Source organism: Geotrypetes seraphini, chromosome 9 (genome assembly GCF_902459505.1).
Source record: "Geotrypetes seraphini chromosome 9, aGeoSer1.1, whole genome shotgun sequence".
NCBI lineage: Eukaryota > Metazoa > Chordata > Amphibia > Gymnophiona > Dermophiidae > Geotrypetes > Geotrypetes seraphini.
In genome coordinates this window covers 119,995,188-120,016,108 of record NC_047092.1, presented here as the reverse complement: position 1 = coordinate 120,016,108, position 20,921 = coordinate 119,995,188, and the positions used below count along the sequence as shown (strand labels likewise).

The window sequence follows — 20,921 nt, the reverse complement described above, 5'->3', positions numbered from 1 at the left end:
CCCGAAGCAAGTAAAAGCAGCAAGTTGTAAGCTTCCCTCCGGGGCTCTATCATGTGCGTGCTGGCTTCCCTTCTCTCCCCCCCCCCGGGACGCTATTTCCGGTTTCGGAGGGAAGAGAAGGGAAGCCGGCACGCACACGATAGAGCCCCGGAGGGAAGCTTACAACTTGCTTTTACTTGCTTCGGGCCTTCCTCGCTGCTGGGTCCTGCCTTCGCGGAAACAGAAAGTAGGCAGGACCCGGCAACGAGGAAGGCCCGAAGCAGGTAAAAGCAGCAAGTTGTAAGCTGGAGGGAAGTTTACAACTTGCCTAGTGACTCTGCCGACGGGTGTGTGAGCTGGGAGGGATGGGAAGAGAAATGCTGCTGCTGCACCGAATGGGGGAGGGGAGGGGGAATAGAAATGTTCTGTTGCTGCACCCATTTTTTTTGGGAGGGGAAAGGGAAGAGAAATGTTGCTGCTGCTGTACCTGATTTTTGGAGGGGGAGGGGTAATAGAAAAGCTGGTGCACCCAATTGGGGGGAAGAGAAAAGCTGCTGCTGCACCCAATTGGGGAGAGAGAGGGGAGAAGTAAGACCAGGGAAGGGAGAGGGGAGGTATGAGATGCCATGGGAGGGAAAGAAGCTACCAGACCATGGTGAGGGGAGAGATGTCAGCACATATGGGGGGAGGGGAGGAGGGAGATGCCAGGGCATGGGGGAGAGAAGTGAAAGAGAGATGCCAGATCATGGGGTGGAGTGGGAAGGAAGGAAAGAAAGGAGAAGAGAGAGATGCGAGAGCATAGGGGAGGGGGTGAAGCTGAAATGAATCATGTACAAAGGAGGGAAAGGGCACAGAGTATACAGTTTATTGAAGGGACATAGAAAGAGGCAAGATGCCATATGGAACAGAGAGAGGGTGGACACTGGATGCAAGGGGCAGAGAGAGGGTGGACAGTGGATGCAAGGGGCAGAGAGAGGGTGGACAGTAGATGGAAGGGGTATAGAGAGAGAGAGGGCAGAGGCTGGGTGGAAGGGACAAAGAGAGGACAGATGTTGCTTGGAAGGGAGCGAGGACAAACGCTGAATAGAAAGAAGAGAGTGAAGAGAAGATGATTAAAGCAGAAATGACAAAAGGTAGAAAAAAAATTGTTTTGTTGCTTTACGTAGAATCAAGTAGTATTGTAACTGTATTGATTAAAGTTTATAAATAGGAAATGGAAATAAGGCAGTTTTTTAGGGACTAAACCCCTTTCCTCAGGTCAGGACAGGATACCATAACAGCAGGGGTGCCCAAATGATCGATCGTGATCGACCAGTAGATCGCAAAGGCAATGTGAGTCGATCGCGTTGCCTTTCCATTCTTTTTCTTCCTGCCTCCCTGCCAGGCCAGGCACGTACAAGCACTGGACTCACAAGACTTCACCTCCGACGTTAATTCTGATGTTGGAGAGGAAGTTCTGGGCCAGCCAATCACTGCCTGGCTGGCCTGAAACTTCCTCTCCGACGTTAGAATTGACGTCAGAGGTGAAGTCTTGCGAGTCCAGCGCTTGTATGTGTCTGGCCTGGCTCGGGGAGCCAGCAGAGAGAAATCGGCATGGTGGCTTAGGGGGTAGGGAAAGAATCGGGGAAGTGGAGAAATCAGTGCGATGGCTTGGGGGGGCAGGGGGAGAGAGAAAGAAAGCAGGCAGGGGGAGAGAGAGAGAAAGAAAGGCAGAAATAAAGAGGGGGACAGGGGGAGAGAGAAAGAAAGAGAGACAGAAAGAAAAGAAATATTGGATTTACAGTCAGAAAAAGGAAATGCAACCAGAGACTCATGAAATCATCAGACAAAAAGGTAGGAAAAATGATTTTATTTTCAATTTAGTGGTTTTGAGAATTTATATCTGCTGTCTATATTTTGCACTAAGGCCCCCTTTTACTAAACCACAATAGTGGTTTTTATCGCAGGGAGCCTATGAGCATCGAGAGCAGCGCAGGGCATTCAACGTATTTCCCTGTGCTAAAAATCGCTATTGCGATTTAGCAAAAAGGGAGAGGTAAATTTGTCTGTTTTTGTATAGTTGTTCCTAAGGTGACATTGCATAAAGTCATCTGCCTTGACCTCTTTGAAAACTCGCAGAATATAAATAATAATTAACATTTTCTCTGTGTACAGTATGTTTTGTATTTTTTTAAATTTTATTGTTGGTAGATCATTTTGACTTGGTCATTTTAAAAGGAAGTCATATTGAGCATTGGAAAATAATAATAATAATAATAATTAACTAATAAAAATAGTACACATTTAGGGCTCCTTTTACTAAGCTGCGATAGTGGTTTTAGCGTACGCTTAGCACGCGCGCTAGACGCTAATGCCAGCATTGAGCTGGCGTTAGTTTTCCCGCATAGTGCGGGGGTTTGCGTGCTCTAAAAACACTAGCGCGCCTTAGTAAAAGAGGGGGTTAATTTTCCCCACCACCAAATTTCCCCATCCCACCCCACCCGGCTACTTTTTCATGCCACCCGGCTGGAAAACATTTCTGGGGAGAACACTGGGTTTGGTCTTTTCTGGTTTCCTTTCTATAGTCTGCTTTTTGTCTGGAGTCTTTTGAGTTTAGAATTACATTTTATGACATATTTTTGTGGTTATAATTGTATGACATGTCTAAATCGGTCAAGTTATCCATTCTTTTTATTATTTTTTGTCCCCTCATACAGTGACAGACCGCCCCGGGTGCCAGCCCTAGGGGGTACACAGCCGGCTGGATCAAGAACCTTCCGAGCTGCTCTAAATGGCACCTGCACCTCAGCGTGGCTGCCGTACTTATTCCAAAGCAGAGTCAGCAACCGCACTGAAGTGCAGGAAGGTCCCACGATGACTGCATTTGCCTCCTCTGCCTCCGGAAGACGTAAGTGACGTCAGAAGGGGTGGACCGGCAGCTGCAGTCATTGCGGAACGTTGCTGCAACTCCCTGCGTCTGCCGGCCCACCTCCTCCAACGTCACTTACATCAGTGTTCTTCAACCTTTTTACACCTATGGACCGGCAGAAATAAAATAATTATTTCGTGGACGGGCAAACTAATAAGACTGAAATTTTTAAAAACTCCATTGCTGCCCCGCCCCGCGAGCTGGGTTCCCTTAACCATCTGATCCCATCCGCACAAGTCTCAAATAGTTATGATTTTATAATGAACACATTTTATTAAAGTATAAAAAGAAACAATATTCTGTACAATTGTCATTTTATAAATATAAATAATACAGGGCAAGGATCAACAAAACCCCCGTCTCCCCTCCCCTTCACATATATCCTCTCTACTATCAAGAAAACTGAATAAGCCAAATTATTACAGAATGCTACACAAATATCATGCTAACAGAATACCGCAGTCACATATGGCAGGAATGGTGTTAGGGGGAGTGCAACTAGGGCAACTGTCTCCTGGTCAGAGAGAGCCCTAAGCCAGCTAGAAGCTAAAGACGCACTGCCTGAGCTTTGCACTCCCCAGTTGTCTAACATCAGCTCTAGCAGGATACATATTTTAAATCTGATATATTCTAATCACAAGTTAGAAATAAAATTATTTTTTTCTACCTTTTGTCATCTCTGGTTTCTGCTTTCATCATCTTTTCACTCTCTTCCATTCTGCGTCTGCCTCTGTCTCTTCAATCCAGCATCTGCCCCTTCCATCCACTGTCTGTCCTCTCCCCCTCCCATATGGTATCTACGTTCTTTCTATGCCCCTCTCTCCTACACCAGATCTAGCATCTTTGTCCCTCTTTCCTTATTTCTCATCTGACCCCCCTTCCCAGCATCAATCTCTCTCTACTTTGTCATTCCTCTGTCTCTCCCCTTTCCCTCATCTGATCTATCCATTCCATCCTGACTCCTTCCCCTCCTCTAATCTCCCTGCCAGCTGTTTCCTTCCAATGTTCCTCCTCCCCTGTCCAGCAGTACCTTCTCCCTTTCTTCCTCCCTTTATCCAACAGTAACTCTCTTCCCTTCCCTTTCTCCCCTGTCAGCAGTATCCCCTTTCCCTTCCTTGTCCAGGAATACCCCTTCTCCCTTTCCTCCTTCCCTTATCCAACAGTAACTCTCATCCCTTCCCTTTCCCTTCTCCTCCCTTCTCCAGGAGTACCCCTTCTCCCTTCCCTCTCCAGCAAATGTTTCCTCTATGTATGCTAGCGGCAGCTCTGTGTGCTTTTAACTTCAACACACAGCTGCCCCTAAGCAGTATTTTAGCTGCGGTTTCATGAGGCAGCCTCGGGGCCTTTGGTAGGCCGGCCTGCTTCAATGATGCGATGTGGGCCGGCTTACCAAGGGCCCTGAGACTGCCTCATGAAACCGTGCTAAAATACTGCTTAGGGCAGTGGTCTCAAACTCATGGCCCGGGGGCCACATGCGGCCTGCCAGGTACTATTTTGAGGCCCTCGGTATGTTTATCTTAATCGCAAAAGTAAAAAAAGTTTCTTGATCATATGTCTCTGTAGCTATAAATTACAATATTATTAAGACTTAGCCAAAAGAAAAGATTTATAAGCTATAAAGAGTTTTACCTCATGCAAAATTGTCATTTCTTTAATAAGACATTAACTATTTTTTCTGAGGCCCTCCAAGTACCTACAAATCTAAAATGTGGCCCTGCAAAGGATCACTGGCTTAGGGGCAGCTATGTGCCGCCGCTGCTTGTCTGGGGGTGCGGAGATAAATGCTGGAGCAGGAGACATACGCGGCAGGAGTCAGTGGTGGAAGGCAGGAGTGCCGGAATAGCGATGGCAACAGGAAGTTGCATGTCAGCTGACGCCGGCACCTTTTGCTGCGGCGGGGACCCGAATCCTTCACGGACCGGCAAGATTTTTTTGCGGACCGCGGTTGAAGAACTGTGACTTACATCTTCCAGAGGCAGAGGCAACAGAAGCAGTTATCATGGGACCGTGCTGGTTTGGAGGGAGAGAGGAGCATAGAAGGGTGGTGTAGGGAAAAAAAGGGGGTCAGGGTGGTATGGAAGGGTGGTGGAGGGAGAGAAAGGGGGCAGATGCTGATGGAAGTGAGGGGAAGGGAGAGGAGAGAGTGAAATGCCAGACCATGGGGGTGTGGGAGAGGGAAGGGAAGAAGAGGAGAGAGATGCCAGACTATTGGAGGAGAGAAGGGAAGAAGATGGATGCCAGAATAATAAGGGTGAAGGGAGATATGGAAGTGGAATACAAGGAGAGAAGATGCCATATAGAAGGGGCAGAGAGAGGGTAGACAGTGGATGAAAGGAAGAGATGACAAGACTATGAGGAAAGCAGAAACCAGAGAAGACAATGTAGAAAAAAATTATATTTATTTATTTTTTTGCTTTAGGGAAGATGCATTGCTGTTTCTGTGGTGTTGCATTGTATGCAGAGTCCAGCTTTTTGGTGGTTCAATTTAACCTTTGTCTAAGTTTTTCTATTTTATCCCCTCTTTTACAAAACTGTAGAGCGTTTTTTTAGCACCAGCCATGGTGGTAATTGCTCAGAATTCTATAAGAGTCTGACCTGTTACCACCATGGCTAAAAACCACATTACAGTTTTGTAAAAGGGAGAGGGGTTAGTTTGTGATTACATATTCCATACTAGGCGAAGGTGTTTTCTGTGTTCTGTGTGTTCGAAAGACATGGTTTTCAGTTAGGATTGACTGTGTAGGATTGATCTGTACTAGTCTGGCTTGTTTAGTTTTACAATGGGTGTATTGATGTACTGCTCACAGCAGTATGTAAGATGCTGCCTTTTCCTAGGTACACTCTTGTGTGATGTGTGGATTGTTACATGTTTTTCATACAGATGGGGGGGGTGTCAAAAAATGATGGGCCTCGGATGTCACATATGCTAGGTACACCACTGCCTTCATAGTTTATATCTAATCCACAAGCCTGCTTTTAGGACCTACAGGGTATGTATCCCTCTGATTCATGACAATTTCACTTCTCATGTTATCTTATCCATTCTTTTTATTATACAACTGCCCAGATAAGCATCATTCTTTGACGTGATTGGACCTTGAAAACTAACGGCAACAGTGTTCTCCCCAGAAATTTTTTCCAGCCATGAAAAACATTTGCTGCATTTAGTGTGCCACAAAAAACATTTGCTCCGTTTAGTGTGCCGGAGTTAAAAAAGTTTGAGAGACGCTGCTCTATACCATTTGAAAGAGGGCAAATATCTAATTATTCACTTCTAGAATTGGATACTTCTTAAATTTAATAAAAAAATTATGGAACAAGTGTCAAACCTTAAGAAAGGCAGTCATATTAAGCATTGGAAAATAACTAATAATAATTAATACAAATAGTACACATTTAGGGCTCCTTTTACTAAGCTGCGATAGCAGTTTTACTGCGTGCTTAGCTCGCGCAGAATTGGCACACGTGCTAGACGCTAACGCCAGCATTGAGCTGGCTTTAGTTCTAGCCGTTTAGCGCGGCAATTCTGCACGCGCTAAAAACGCTATTGCAGCTTAGTAAAAGGAACCCTTAATTTTCCCCTCCATCAAATTTCTACGTCCCGCCCCACCTGGCTACTTTTTCATGCCACCCGGCTGGAAAAAATTTCTGGGGAGAACACTGCATATCTAAATATTCTGTAACCCTTCCAAAAAATACTGATGTCTGCTCACAAGAGGGCCAATACACAAAACATTAGTGCAGCTTTAACTCAATTCTACCACAAGTTTTACTGGCCAAACAAAGCTGAAGGGGAGAGTGTGGCGCAATGGTTAAAGCTACAGCCTCAGCACCCTGGAGTTGTGGGTTCAAACCCATGCTGCTCCTTGTGACCCTGGGCAAGTCACTTAATCTCCCCATTGCCCCAGGTACATTAGATAGATTGTGAGCCTGCCGGGACAGACAGGGAAAAATGCTTGAGTACCTGAATAAACTCATGTAAACCGTTCTGAGCTCTCCTGGGAGAACGGTATAGAAAATTGAATGAATAAATAAATAAATAAATAAAAGTGGGTTCTGGGCAGGTATTAACTCATGTGGAAATCACTACTGCAAACCACATTTAAATATATGTTAACATGATCAATATGTATCCTGCAGCAATGCTTTGAAAAAAAAAATCTCACATATTTTGTGCATGGAAAACGTTTTGCCAGGTCCAAGGAATCACAGAAGGAATGGCTGAGAGAAGCAGGTGTCTACCGTGCTTCTCTGAATATAAGACAGTGTCATATTAATTTTGGGCCCAAAAAATGCACTAGGGTTTATTTTGGGGGAAGGTCTTATTTTTTTCATGTACATGATCATCTTTCCCTTCCTCTCCTTCACCCCAATTCATTTCTTTCCTTTTTCTCCCCCACATGTGCAGCAATTTTCCTTCTCTCTCACCCATCCCCTTGTGCCTTCCCTCTTCAGCATCTTTCTATCCCTCTCTCCCATCCCCCTGTGTAGAACCCTTGCACTGTGCACAGCATCTTTCTATCCCTCCCTCCCATCCCTCATACAGCAGAACCCTTGCACAGCTTTTATCCCTCCCTTCCATGCAGAACTCTTGTGCAACCCCCTGCCGCGCAGCTGAACCCTCGCTGACCCTCCCATCCTTCCAACTTTCCCTCCTATCCAAACCCCGCAGACCGCAAGACCTACATACCTCTCTCCAAAGAGCAGCACCGGCAGCACTCTATACAAGCTGTTTCACAGCCTTCTCCCACCGGGGCCTTCCATGTGCCGTATTATTAATGACATCATCAGTGATGCGGCAGAGGGAATGCCCGGCGGGAGACAGCCACGAAGCAGCTTGTTTAGAGTGCTGCCAACACTGCTCTTTGTAGGTCTCTCGGTCAGAGGGTCGGTGGGGTTTGGATGGGAGGGAGAGATGGAAAGATGGGAGGGTCAGTGGGGGTTCGGCTGCACGGCGGGGACAGGGGGAAGCCTGCTGCCAGTAAATCCAGGGACATTTGGGTTAGGCTTCCGGGGACTAGGGCTTATATTTGGGGTAGGGCTTATATTAAGACCTACCCCAAAAATCATGCTAGGGCTTATTTTCAGGGAAACATGGTATTTATTTATTTACAGTCATGTGAAAAAATTAGAACACCCCATGAAATATTCAGTTCTTTTTTAAGAAATGTTCACGTATTGATGTCAAATCTTTTTTTTATTTATCTCTGGAAAAGAAAGTGATGTAATTGCAGCTACACAACAAAAGTTTTCCTTGATTTACTCATGAGACAAAAGATATCCACAAAAATGTGTCAATTGGTTCAAATGGAGGCTTCATTAATTGAGTAAGGACAACACTGAGGTCCCAAACCACAGGAGGCGGTTTGAAAGGAGGTTTAACATTGAAAAGTCCATTCATGAATCTGGAAACCACTGGATGAGCAGAGGGGTTTCCCTTCAATAGGTTGATAGAAAGCCACAATTGAACTTAGATGGACTCGGATCGAGGTAGACTTGAGGCCAGAATTGGATAAGTGCAAAAGGTAGTCCAAAACAGATGATAAGGAGGAATGCTGAAGCTCCTTATGATGAGAAAAACACCAGGTAAAAAATCTAGTCCACTTTTGGTGATAGCATTGTCTAGTGGTAGACTTCCTAGAAGCTTCTAAGACATCTCGTACAGATTGAGAAAACTGAAGAGGAGATATGTTGAGAGGTACCAAGCTGTCAAGTGTAGAGACTACAGGTTGGGATGAAGCAGAGATCCTTGACTCTGTGTAAGCAGAGAAGGAAAAACTGGTAGAAGGTATGGCTCCCTGCTGCTGAGTTGAAGGAGAAGGGAGTACCAAGGTTGTCTCGGCCACCGAGGAGCAATTAGAATCATGGTGGCACGATTGTTCTTCAACTTGACCAGAGTCTTGAGGATGAGAGGGAATGGAGGAAACGCATAGAGGAAAAGGTGCATCCATTCCAGAAGAAACGCATCTGCCTCGAGGCGATGAGGGGAGTAAATCCTGGAGCAGAACTGAGGCAGTTTGTGGTTGTGGGGAGCTGCAATGAGATCTATCTGAGGCGTTCCCCACTGTGAAAAAATGTGATGAAAAGGCGAGGAATGGAGTGTCCATTCGTGAGGTTGCAGAACACGACTCAAGTTGTCTGCTAAGCAATTTTCGGCCCCTTGAATGTAGACAGCTTTGAGGAAGGTGTTGTGGCAGATTGCCCAGTCCCAAACCTTCAGAGCTTCCTGACAAAGGGAGGCAGATCCCGTCCCTCACTGTTTGTTGATATAATACATGGCGACTTGGTTGTCTGTTCGAATGGACTACTTGGTCGTGAAGCAGATGCTGAAAAGCGTGGAGAGCTTTGAGGATCGCTCCGAGTTCCAACAGATTGATATGACACTGACGATCCGTACGAGTCCAGAGGCCTTGAGTACGGAGACCATTGAGATGAGCACCCCAAGCATAGGTTGAAGAGTCTGTCGTGAGGACCTTCTGATGGGGGGGTGTTTGAAAAATCTGGAAAGATTGGAAGAGAGCATCCACTAATGGAGAGACGGTTTCAATGAAGGAGTGACTGATATGTGTCGAGAAAGAGGGTCGCAAACTTGCGTCCACTGAGTTGCCAGGGTCCACTGAGGAATTCTGAGGTGAAGTCTGGCAAAAGGAATCACGTGTACTGTGGAGGCAATGTGACCCAGAAGTACCATCATGTGTCTCACTGAGATGGAGGAGCGGGAAGACACTGTATGACAGAGGTGACGAAGAGCTTCCAATCATTGTTGCAGAAGAAATGCTCTGAGTTGGATAGTGTCCAGAACAGCTCCAATGAATTGTAGAGTCTGTGAAGGCTGAAGTTGAGATTTGGGAAAGTTGATTTCGAATCCCAAACTCTGAAGGAACCAGGTAGTCCGTTGGGTCGCTAGAATAACCCCTTGAGATGTTGAATCTTTGATGAGCCAGTCGTCGAGGTAGGGAAATACCTGAAGACCATGGTTCCGTAGAGCTGCTGCCACCACTACCAGGCACTTGGTGAATACTCTAGGACAGGGGTGCCCAATAGGTCGATCGCGATCGACGGGTAGCTCGCCAAGGCAAAATGTGTCGATCACCCAGGACTCACTTTGCCTTGGCGATCTATCGGGCCGATCAGTCTTTCTCTCCCCGACGTCAATTCTGCCATCGGAGAGGAAGTTCGGGCCAGCCAATCGCTGCCTGGCCGGGTGGAACTTCCTCTCCGACGGCAGAATTGACATCGGGGAGAGGAATGCTGGTCAGCCCGAAGCAGGGAGAGCATGGGGCGGTGGCGTCGTCGGCTTTGGGGCCTGTTATCCATTGGTGGCGGTTTGGGTCCTGTTCCCCGATGGCAGCGGCAGTGGCAGTGGCTTGGGGAAGGGCAGGGAGAAAGAAAGAAAGGGGGCAGGCAGGGAGACAGAAGGAAAGAAGAGAAACAGAAAAAAAGAAAGAGGGCATGAAGAGAGAAAGAAAGAAAGGTCAGGGAGAGAGAAAGAAAAAGTTGGGGGAGGGAATGAGATGTGGAGGAGAGGAAGCATACAGGCTGAAAGAAAGATTGGATGCACAGTCAGAAGAAGAAAGTGCAACCAGAGACTCATGAAATCACCAGACAAGGTAGGAAAAATTATTTTATTTTAAATTTAGTGATCAAAATGTGTCTGAATTTATATCTGCTGTCTATATTTTACAATAAGGATCCCCTTTTACTAAACCGCAATAGTGGTTTTTAGCGCAGGGAGCCTATGAGCGTCGAGAGCAGCGCTGGGCATTCAGCGCAGCTCCCTGCGCTAAAAACTGCTATTGTCTATTTTTGTATGGTTGTTACTGAGGTGACAGTGCATAGAGTCATCTGCTTTGACCTCTTTGAAAAAACCCCGGAATAGGAATGATAATTAACAATTCTATGCGTACAGTGTGCGTTGTGTTTTTTTTAAATTTTATTGTTGGTAGATCATTTTGACTTGATCATTTTAAAAGTAGTTCGCGAGTCAAAAAAGTGTGGGCACCCCTGTTCTAGGAGATGAAGCCAGGCCAAAGGGCAGCATTCTGTATTGATAATGCAGATTCCCCACCTGAAATCTGAGATATTGACGGGAGGCTGGATGTATGGGAACATGAGTGTAGGCCTCCTTGAGATCCAGAGAGCATAACCAGTCGTTCTGCTCGAGAAGGGCATAAAGAGATGCCAGGGACAACATTCGAAACTTTTCTCTGAATAGAAATTGATTGAGAGCCCTGAGATCCAGAATGGGTCGCAGATCGCCCGTCTTCTTTGGAACAAGGAAGTAACGGGAGTAAAACCCCTTGTTCTGCTGTTCCAAAAGAACTGGCTCGATAGCATGGAGGTGAAGCAGAGCTTGAGCTTCCTGAAGAAGAAGGGGGGTCTGGGATGGACTGGAAGGATACTCTCTTGGAGGAAGGTCCGGAGGAACCTGATTGAAATGAAGAAAGTATCCTTCCCTGAGGATGGTAAGTACCCAGAGGTCTGATGTAATTGTCGTCCATCGGTGGTATAAAAGATGGAGACGACCTCCTATAGGGGAAAAAGAAAGCAGAGGCAGAACAATGGAGGTTATGCTCTGTACCTAAGCAGTCAAAAGGTTGAGTAGCCTTAGGTGCAGCAGAAGGTTGAGGTTTATGCTACTGTTTTTGAGGTTGCTGCTTCTTAAGAGGAGGACGAGTATAAGGAGCCTGCCTTGGAGCAAACCGCCACTGATAAATAGGAGGAGGGCGTGCGGGTTTAGCAGGAGTTGACTTTGGTTTAGGTCTGATAATAGAAGCAAAGGACTTTTCATGGTCAGACAATTTCTTGGTGGCTGCCTTGATAGATTCGTCAAAGAGGTAATTGCCCTCACAAGGAATATTAGCTAGGCGGTCCTGAAGGTTAGGGTCCATGTCAATGGTACGCAGCCAGGCAAGACAATGCATAGCCACAGAAAAAGCCGCTGCTCGAGCAGATAACTCGAAGGCATCATAAGATGACTGGAGAAGATGTAAACGACGTTGAGATAAAGAAGCAATAATTTCTTGAAACTCAAAGTGCTTTTGAGTATCCAAATAACTCAAGAACTGTGGAAGTAGAGAAATAAGGAACTCAAAATAAGTAATAAAATGAAAATTATAATTGAGGACTTTAGAAGACATCATGGCATTTTGATAGATGCGACGTCCACATTTGTCCATAGTTTTCCCTTCTCTTCCAGGGGGTACGGTAACATAGACCTTGGAAGGATGGGATCTCTTCAAAGAGGACTCAACAAGCAGGGATTGATGAGATAACTGAGAGTTGTCAAATCCTTTGCGGTGTACAGTTTTATAGCGAGAGTCCAATTTTCCTGGAACAGCTGGTAAGGAAAAAGGAGTCTCCATGCACCAACCAAAAATCTGATTTAAAAGCTTATGAAGAGGAACCTTAAGTGACTCAGCCGGAGGTTGAGGAAGATGCATGACTTTGAGATACTCTTTGGAGTATTTGGAGCCAGTATCTAATTTAAGATCCAAGTCCACAGACATCTGACAGAGAAAAGATGAGAATGAGAGTTGATCCGCCAGGGCTTTGCCTCGAGAAGGACTCGAGGACGTCGAGGCAGCCTGGGTCGAAGATGAAGCTTCGGCATGTAAAAAGGCAACAGATGAATATGGTGACTTGGACGAGGCAATCGAATGTGGGAGACCTTGAACGAGGAGTATGTGGAGTAGAACGAGGCTTAGTGGAAGAACCATGTCTGGAAGTATGGCTCGATGAAGGTCTCGAGCGATGATGAGAACTATTCCTGGAAGCAGATCTCAAAGAGCGATGAGACCTCGTCGAAGAATGGAGAGAGGTAGAGGAACCTTGATGCACTCTCAAAGACTCTGCTCCTTGTATAGAGTGTGAGGGATCATGTCGAGGCACATGCAAAGATTCTGCTCCTTGCTGAACGTGCTTAGATGCCAGCCCAGACACTCGCAGAGACTCTGCTCCCTGCAAAGAGTGTGGAGGATCAGACTGAGGCAAGGAAAGCGGCTCGACCTCGCAGGAGTCTGCTACATACCCAGGCTGGATAAGAGGGAGAAGCTTCGGTCTCATGTTAGTAAGGAACTGAATGATGTGCTTCTCTAACAAGGTCTGGAAAGAAGCCGGCAAAAATGGATCCGCGTCTGAAACCAGTCCACTTGCCTTGGCTAGAGGTTCCTTCAGGGTAGTGTGATTGTGCTTTGACTTGGTAGTCTTAGGCATTTTAATGACTACTGCTGGAACAGTCTGCTGAGCTATCTGACCTGAGGAAACAGGGGAAGATACAGCAGATGTCGATGAAGAAAGAGCCGCTGCAAAAGACGAAGGTCTGATGACGCTCAAGGTGGAAGCAATAGAAGCTGGAGGACCATCGGCCGAAGCCGAAGTCGCCTTCAAAGTCGAGGCCAAGGTCACTTTGGAAGTCGAGGTCATCTTTGAAGTCGAGGGTTCAGAAGAATCCATTTCGAAAAGCTTGTCCACCAGGATACAACAACGCTTAAAAGCACGAGGCTGAAGCGTTTGGCAAGGCAGGCACGATCTAGGATGATGCTTAGGCCCAAGGCACTGGAGGCAGCGACGGTGTGGGTCTGTAAGAGAGATCACGCACTGACACTTGCTACACTTCTTGAAGCCCGTAGCAGGCCGGGACATAGAAGTGAAAACAGCCGCCACAAGATCGAAGTCGTCGGGCTGCGGCTGGTCCCAAAAAACGGACAAAAGAAGAAAAATTTTTTATTATTTTTTTTTTTTGAAAATCAAAATAAAGAAAGAAAAAACAGCGATTTGTGAAGAAAATAAACACAAACCGTGGTTAAGAGAAGGCACAAGTAACGGAAGTAACGCAGAGAGTCGAAGACGGACTTCTCTGCTCCACGGAAAACTAAGAACTGAGGAGTCGCGCCCTGCGCTGGGCGGGAAGGCACTCACACATGCGCAGTGTGGGTGACTCGAAACTTCGAGTTTCTTCAAGCAAGTCTGCTTGTGGGGCATCTGCATCCGGGCTCCATCGGTGACATCATCCATATGTGAGAATACCTGCCTGCTTGTCCTGGGATAATAAAGGTCTTGGGCGGGAGGCGGGTTTTTCGGCTATTTTTTTTTCTGTAACTGCTATTTTGGGCGGGTAACGGGGTTTGGTTTTTTTTCATTAGTTCTGCTGCAGCACAATGGGCCAATCACAAATGACTTTAGAAACTCTGAGGTCATTTGTGATTGGTCCATTGTGCCCCAGTTGAATCAATGAAAATTCACAAATCTCGAGACCAGTCCGGCAGGAACAGCCAAGCCTCACTCTGGTATTGCCACCTGCTTCTTTCAGCAGGTTTCAGAGTTTCAGTCCTGAGAACACAGTATACTGGTATGTGTTTTAAAGCTATTAAAACCAGAGGATTTGTCATTTTATAGGCTCTATGTTTTCATGCAGACATTTGTGTGCAGTGGGGAATACAGGGATGAGATGCTGACTGGGGGGGTGTACAGCTTGCTGGGGTGTGCAGGGATGAGAGAGATGCTGGCTGGGGGTGGAGGTACAGGGATGAGATGCTGACTGGGGGTATACAGCTGGCTGGGGGGGTACAGGGATGAGAGAGATGCTGACAGGGGGTACATGGATAAGAGAGATGCTGACTGGGAGGGGGATACAGGCATGAGAGAGAGGGATAAGTGAGAGATGCAGATGATGGGGTAAAGGAGAGATGCTGGCTCAGGAGTGGAAGATCCAATACACCAAGAAGAACATAACATAGAGAAGAGATTCTAGATGGGGACTGAGTGTAAATAGAGGGACACTGAAGTAACGCTGGGCACAGAGAGGGACAGACATGGAGAAGAATGCTGGATGGGGAGAGAGAATTGAGACAGGGGCATAAAAGGACAGCTAGACACAGGGATATAGAAACATGATGGCAGATAAAGGCCAAATGGCCCATCTAGTCTGCCCATCATAGTAACCATCATCTCTTTGTCTCTCCGAGAGATCCCACATGTCTATCTCAGGCCTTTTGAATTCAGAAACAGTCTCTGTCTCTACCACCTCTTCTGGGAGACTGTTCCATGCAACTACCACCCTCTCTGTAAAAAAATATTTCCTTAGATTACTCTGGAGCCTATCACCCCATAACTTCATCCTATGCCCTCTCATTGCAGTTTCATTTCAAATTAAAAAGACTCGATTGATGCGCATTTACATTATGTAGGTATTTAAATGTCTCTAACAAATCTCCCGTCTCCCGCCTTTCCTCCAAAGTAACATAGAAACATAGAAATAGACGGCAGATAAGGGCCACGGCCCATCTAGTCTGCCCACCCTAATGACCCTCCTCTACCTTTGCTTAGTGAATAGAACCCACATGTCGATCCCATTTGGCCTTAAAATCAGGCACGCTGCTGGCCTCAATCACCTGCAGTGGAAGACTATTCCAACGATCAACCACCCTTTCAGTGAAAAAGAATTTCCTGGTGTCACCTCGTAGTTTCCCGCCTCTGATTTTCCACGGATGTCCTCTTGTTGCCGTGGGTCCCTTGAAAAAAAAAAGATTTCTTCTTCCGCTTCGATGCGGCCCGTGAGATACCTGAACGTCTCGATCATGTCCCCCCTCTCTCTGTGCTCCTCGAGCGAGTATAGCTGCAGTTTGTCTAACCGTTCTTCGTACGGGAGATCTTTGAGTCCCGAGACCATCCGGGTGGCCATTCTCTGAACCGACTCCAATCTCAGCACATCTTTGCGATAATATGGTCTCCAGAATTGCACACAGTATTCCAGGTGGGGCCTCACCATGGATCTATACAATGGCATAATGACTTCCGGCTTCTGGCTGACGAAACTCCTGCGTATGCAACCTAGGATCTGTCTTGCCTTGGATGAGGCCTGCTCTACCTGACTGGCAGCCTTCATGTCCTCACTGACGATCACCCCCAAGTCTCGTTCTGCTACCGTTCTTGTTAGGATCTCACCATTAAGGGTATAAGTCTTGTATGGATTATACAGATTGAGATTTTGAAAAGGGATGATTCTGACAGAGGGATGATGGAAGCAGGGGAATGGAGAGGAACACAGAGGAGAGAAGCTCAGGACAGAGATAGGGGAGGTGACAGATGCTGGACAGTTGGGGACAAAATGTAAAAATAGGTGATCATGGGAAGACAGTTAAAAAAAAAGAAAGAATGGAAAGCAAAGAAAAGCAGAAAAGTGAATCTGAGACCTAAGTGAATGGACTGGGCATCCTTCCTGCCAGGGAATGTCGGGGGGAGAGGTGGTGGCAGGAGGAATAGGACACTCTTGCCACAGACATTCGGGGTGGGGAGAGAGGCTTTGGGGGTTCTGGCAGGAGGTTCTGGCTTCCCTCCTGCTAGTCGTTTTCACGGGAGAGGGTTCCCTGCTGCTGCCGCTAAACTGATCGCGGCAGGGTGATTCCCTTGCTACAATAAGCTTAGCGGCAACCCGATTCTCTAACTGGTGCCTGTGACATGGACACCGCATAGACAGGCTTAGGCATCTGTCTGTGAGGACAGACACGATTCTATATAGGATGCCCGTGTGTGATTCTCTAAAGCTGCTTAGGCGGCTTCTGAGACCGGGTGTCCTATACAGAATCTGGCACATTATGTCCAGAAATTTGAAAAGCTTTTAATTTTGGGAAGGACTTTTACGTTAAGTGCTTGTTTTTATTGTGTTTTTCCTGAATGTTTTGTATTTGAGTTTTGGACTTTTGTACACCATTATGGACTGTTTGGGATATGTGCAGTGTATAAATAAACAGTTTGTATTTGTATGACATTTGTTTGCTAAATTAGAGGCATTTCCAGCGGCAATTGTTTGGGCTACTCCGACAAGTTAAGCTACTTTTTGCCATGAGTTGGGCTGGAAATTTTTTTGACATCTGGCAATCCTGAGCTGCTTCTCTCCTCAAATCAGAAACAGACGAGTCTATTCTGTTGCAGGTCTTAGCATCCTCTGCGAATAAAAAACGTTTCCTATTAACCCTTCCACCCTATTTTTCAGAAAAAGTAAACAGAACCGATATGAGTCTCCTGTTCAGTCGCCTTTCCCCCTTGCAATCTGTGCAAAACTCTGCTGCACAACTCATCTTCCAACCTCGCTACGCTCATGTCACCCCTCTCCTTAAGTCATTTCACTGGCTCCCTATCTGCCATTGCATTTTGTTCAAGATCTTATTGCTGACCTACAAGTGTGTTCATTCTGCTGCCCCTCAATATCTCTCCTCGCTTCTCTCTCCTTATACACCTCCCAGAGAACTCCATTTCTCAGATAAGTCACTCTTAATGTTACCCTTCTCCTCCACTGCCAATTCCAGACTTCATTCCTTTCATCTAGCTAAACTAAACTAAACAGGTTTGTATACCGCATCATCTCAAGATTCGCAGAGCTCGACAAGGTTAACAAGAATTAGGGTGGAAAGGAACTCCAGTGGAGGGAAAGATGAAGAGGAAATTTAAGGACTAGAGTAAACAGAGAGGGAGGAAGAGTTACATTTTTGAGAATAACCAGGTTTTCAGATGTTTACGGAAGAGATGGAGGGAGCTCAGATTCCTAAGTGGGGAGGTAAGGTTGTTCCAGAGCTCAGTGATTCTAAAAGGGAGGAAGGAACCTAGTTTTCCTACAAGGGAAAACTTTTAGAGAGGGAAAGGAAAGTTTCAGTTTTTGGGTGGATCTGGTGGAATTGGGGCGAGAGGAGTTCCAAGAAAGAGGAATAAAGGGGGGGAGGATGCCGTTTAGGATCTTGAAAGTAAGGCAGACACATTTGAAGTGGACTCTGGAGATTATCGGAAGCCAGTGGAACTTGGACAAAAGCGGTGAGACATGGTCGAATTTGCTTTTTGCGAAGATAAGCTTAGCAGTGGCATTCTGAATCCGCTGGAGTCTTTGAAGGTTTTTCTTTGTTAGGCTTAGGTAGATAGAGTTGCAATAGTCCAGTCTGGAAAGGATGGTGGATTGAACAAGGACGGCAAAGTGTTTTTGATGGAAACAGGTTCTCACTTTCCTCAGCATGTGAAGGCTGAAGAAACATTTTTTTATTAGGGAGTTGAGGTGATCACTGAAGGAAAGTGTAGAGTCAATGATGACTCCCAGAATTTTACTTGAGTATTCAAGATGCAGAGTGGGGCCAGAGGACAGAGGGATGGAGGTGGGCAGTTGGTCCAATTCTGGGCCGAGCCAGAGAAGTTTTGTTTTGGATTCGTTCAGTTTCATCTGCACAGTGTGGGCCCAGGATTGAAGGTTCAAAATACATGAAGATATGTTCGCAGAGAGGTTGGTGAGGTTCCGGTCGGTCTCAAGGAGGACAAAGATGTCATCTGCGTAAGTGTAAAGTGTTTCAAGGGGGGAGAGATGGAGGAGTTTGAGGGAGGACATATAAATGTTGAAAAGGATAGGAGAGAGAGGTGAGCCTTGTGGGACTCCACAGATCGAGTTCCCAGGGGAGGAAGAAATGCCCTTCATGTTGACTGTGTAGGAGCGGGAGCATAAGAACTTTGAGAACCAGTTAAGGACTGTGGAGTTAATGCCTATCTCAGTGAGTTGGTAAAGTAGGATATCATGATGGACAACATCAAAAACTGCAGAGAGGTCGAATTGAAGAAGGATGGCAAACTTTTTGCGAGAATGGAGATGTTGAACTTTTGAGATTAAAGAGGTCAGAAGGGATTCGGTGCTGAAGTTGGGACGGAAGCCATATTAGTAGGGTAGCAGAATGGTGAATTTTTCAAGGTAGGAAGATAGTTGATTGGATATGATAGATTCTAGCATCTTGGTAAGGAGAGGAATGCTTGTTATTGGACGGTAGCTGGATGGTGTGGAGGGGTCTAGATCAGGTTTTTTCAGTAGTGGGGTTAAGGAGATATGGCTCATTTCTGGGGAGAATAGGCCCGAATGGAGGGTGGAGTTTATGAGAATGGTAAGAGATGGGATGGCCTGAGGGGAAGTATTCTCGTAAATTTATTATTATTATTATTAGGATTTTATATACCGCCTATCAAGGTTATCTAAGCGGTTTACAATCAGGTACTCAAGCATTTTCCCTATCTGTCCCGGTGGGCTCACAATCTATCTAACATACCTGGGGCTATGGAGGATTAAGTGACTTGCCCAGGGTCACAAGGAGCAGCGCAGGGTTTGAACCCACAACCCCAGGGTGCTGAGGCTGTAGCTCCAACCACACGCCACACACAATCCAAGGTAGGCGGGGAATGGATCTAAGGTACAATTGCAGGATTTCAGTTTGAGGCAGAGATTATGGACCAGGGATTCAGAGACAAGTTCAAAGGAAGACCAGGATCTGTCAGCTGGGATAGGGTAGGAGTCTGTAAGGATAGAGTTGGGGTCGATTGGAATCAGAGATTTGTAGGAGACTGCAGGAGGGAAGGAGCGCCTCAAGGTGGAGACCTTATCGCTGAAGAATTTTGCCAGAGACTCGGCTGAGGGGGAGGAGGGGAGGATGGAGGCATTTTTGGAGGTTAAGGAACGTCAGATGTTAAATAATGTGCTACTCTGGTTGTTGGATTTGGAGATTTTGTCACCGTATAAATTTTTCCATTGCTTTTTTTAGAACAGTATTGTAGAATTTAATATCGACCCTCCAGGAGTTTCTGTCTGTAGGGGATTTAGATTTTTTTTCATTTTCGTTCCAGAGCTCGGCATTTCTGTTTCAGTTCTCTGTGGTAAGGGAGGTATCAAGGGGCCTTGCTGGAATAGGAGATGGTTTTAGTGGAGAGAGGAGCGAGGGAATGGAAGGTGGGCTCAGAGAGGGCGACCCAGTTTTGCCAGTTTGTTTCTGGTTCTGCAGGTTTAGGGATGAGGGAGAATTTGTCAAGAAAATTGGTACAGAACAGATCTAGCTACCCATATACCTGGAATAAACTACCCGACTGTCAGTCAAGCCCCTTCCATTGTTTAAAAGCAGACTGAAAACCCACCTTTTTGATATAGCTTTCAATCCTTAACCCTACTCCTCTGCCCTCCAACCCAGCCAGCTGATTAACCGTTCCCCTTAACTGTATCCATGACATCCTGGTTGTCTATCTTTCCTGTTTGTAAGCTCTTTCAAGCAGGGACTGTTTTCTTACTCTTTGTGAGTCTGCAGCGTCTGGTCACTTAATTAACAAACAACGAAACAAAATATGATTCCATAAAATTTTCATCATTTAAAAACATATTGTATCGGATCACGCAGCCCATAAGATTCAATGCAGAAACTTCACTAGTCCCCCTTCAGGGAATACCAATCACCCACAGCACAATTTTTATTACCAATTTTCTGTCGGTAAGAAACGGGGTGGGGGAACCCAAAACAAAAACGCGGCCATGTTTTAGACAAAAACAATCGAGTTTCCAAGCAGCATCTTCAATCCCAACAAGCAATCAGCATACTAACGGGAGAACAGTAGGATGCCCTCCGCTGGTGCCCACAGAAACAAACACCACCCGCACTAGTTGGGGGCGGGAAACAAAGGGAGCACAAGTCAATTTTCCACAGCGCAACTTTCTACAAGGCCTGCACGCGCCTGTTTTTAGCTCTTCCATCACTGATCGCGCACTGCTCTCTACATACTGGTCCTTACCGCTGGACTGCGAGGGCTCCGGAAGGTCTTCGAACAGGTCCATGCTCCTTGTCCAAGCTAATGCACCCCAGAACTACTCAACAGTAAACTAAAAAATCAGAAACAAGAGGACAAAAAATTCCACAAAAATCAAAATAATAATATATTTCCCAAAGAGACCTGTTCCTCCTTGTTGATACTGTCAATCAAACTAAGGTTGAGCTAATCCTGTTATTTCGACCTATCAATGAGTTACAAGTCACAGGGGTGGGATCAACGTTAAGGTTAAAAGTTTGTTATGACGTTTAAAAGGCGGGACTATTGCCGTGTAAGTAGTGTTTTGAAGTGTTATGTTGTCGCTTGATGTGCCGTTCAACCCGTCGCGGAACAAAGCGTCAGCTACTGGGTATCCAATGTTGCTGAAGGTTCAGTGCAACCAGTCAGTGATGAGGAAAAGGGCCTTATCTTGGGAACGAAGCTTAAAGGA

The 20,921-nt window shown here is 46.1% G+C and overlaps 1 protein-coding gene across 4 annotated transcripts in view; it reads right to left on the bottom strand.

Moving 5' to 3' along the window:
• The window catches only part of ILKAP (ILK associated serine/threonine phosphatase), a 211,807-nt gene extending 191,142 nt beyond the window's left edge, over positions 1 to 20,665 (bottom strand). The window contains exon 1 of one of the 4 annotated variants that reach the window (XR_004540596.1): positions 20,456 to 20,665. Coding sequence is in view for 2 of the 4 variants with exons in the window: in XM_033957893.1 (XP_033813784.1) it covers positions 20,456 to 20,498 (43 nt within the window). In the remaining 2 variants the exon portion in view is untranslated. The remainder of the gene's footprint in view (positions 1 to 20,455) is intronic. The other 3 variants (XM_033957893.1, XM_033957890.1, XM_033957891.1) reach the window with 3 other exon arrangements.
• Positions 20,666 to 20,921: the final 256 nt, after the last annotated feature.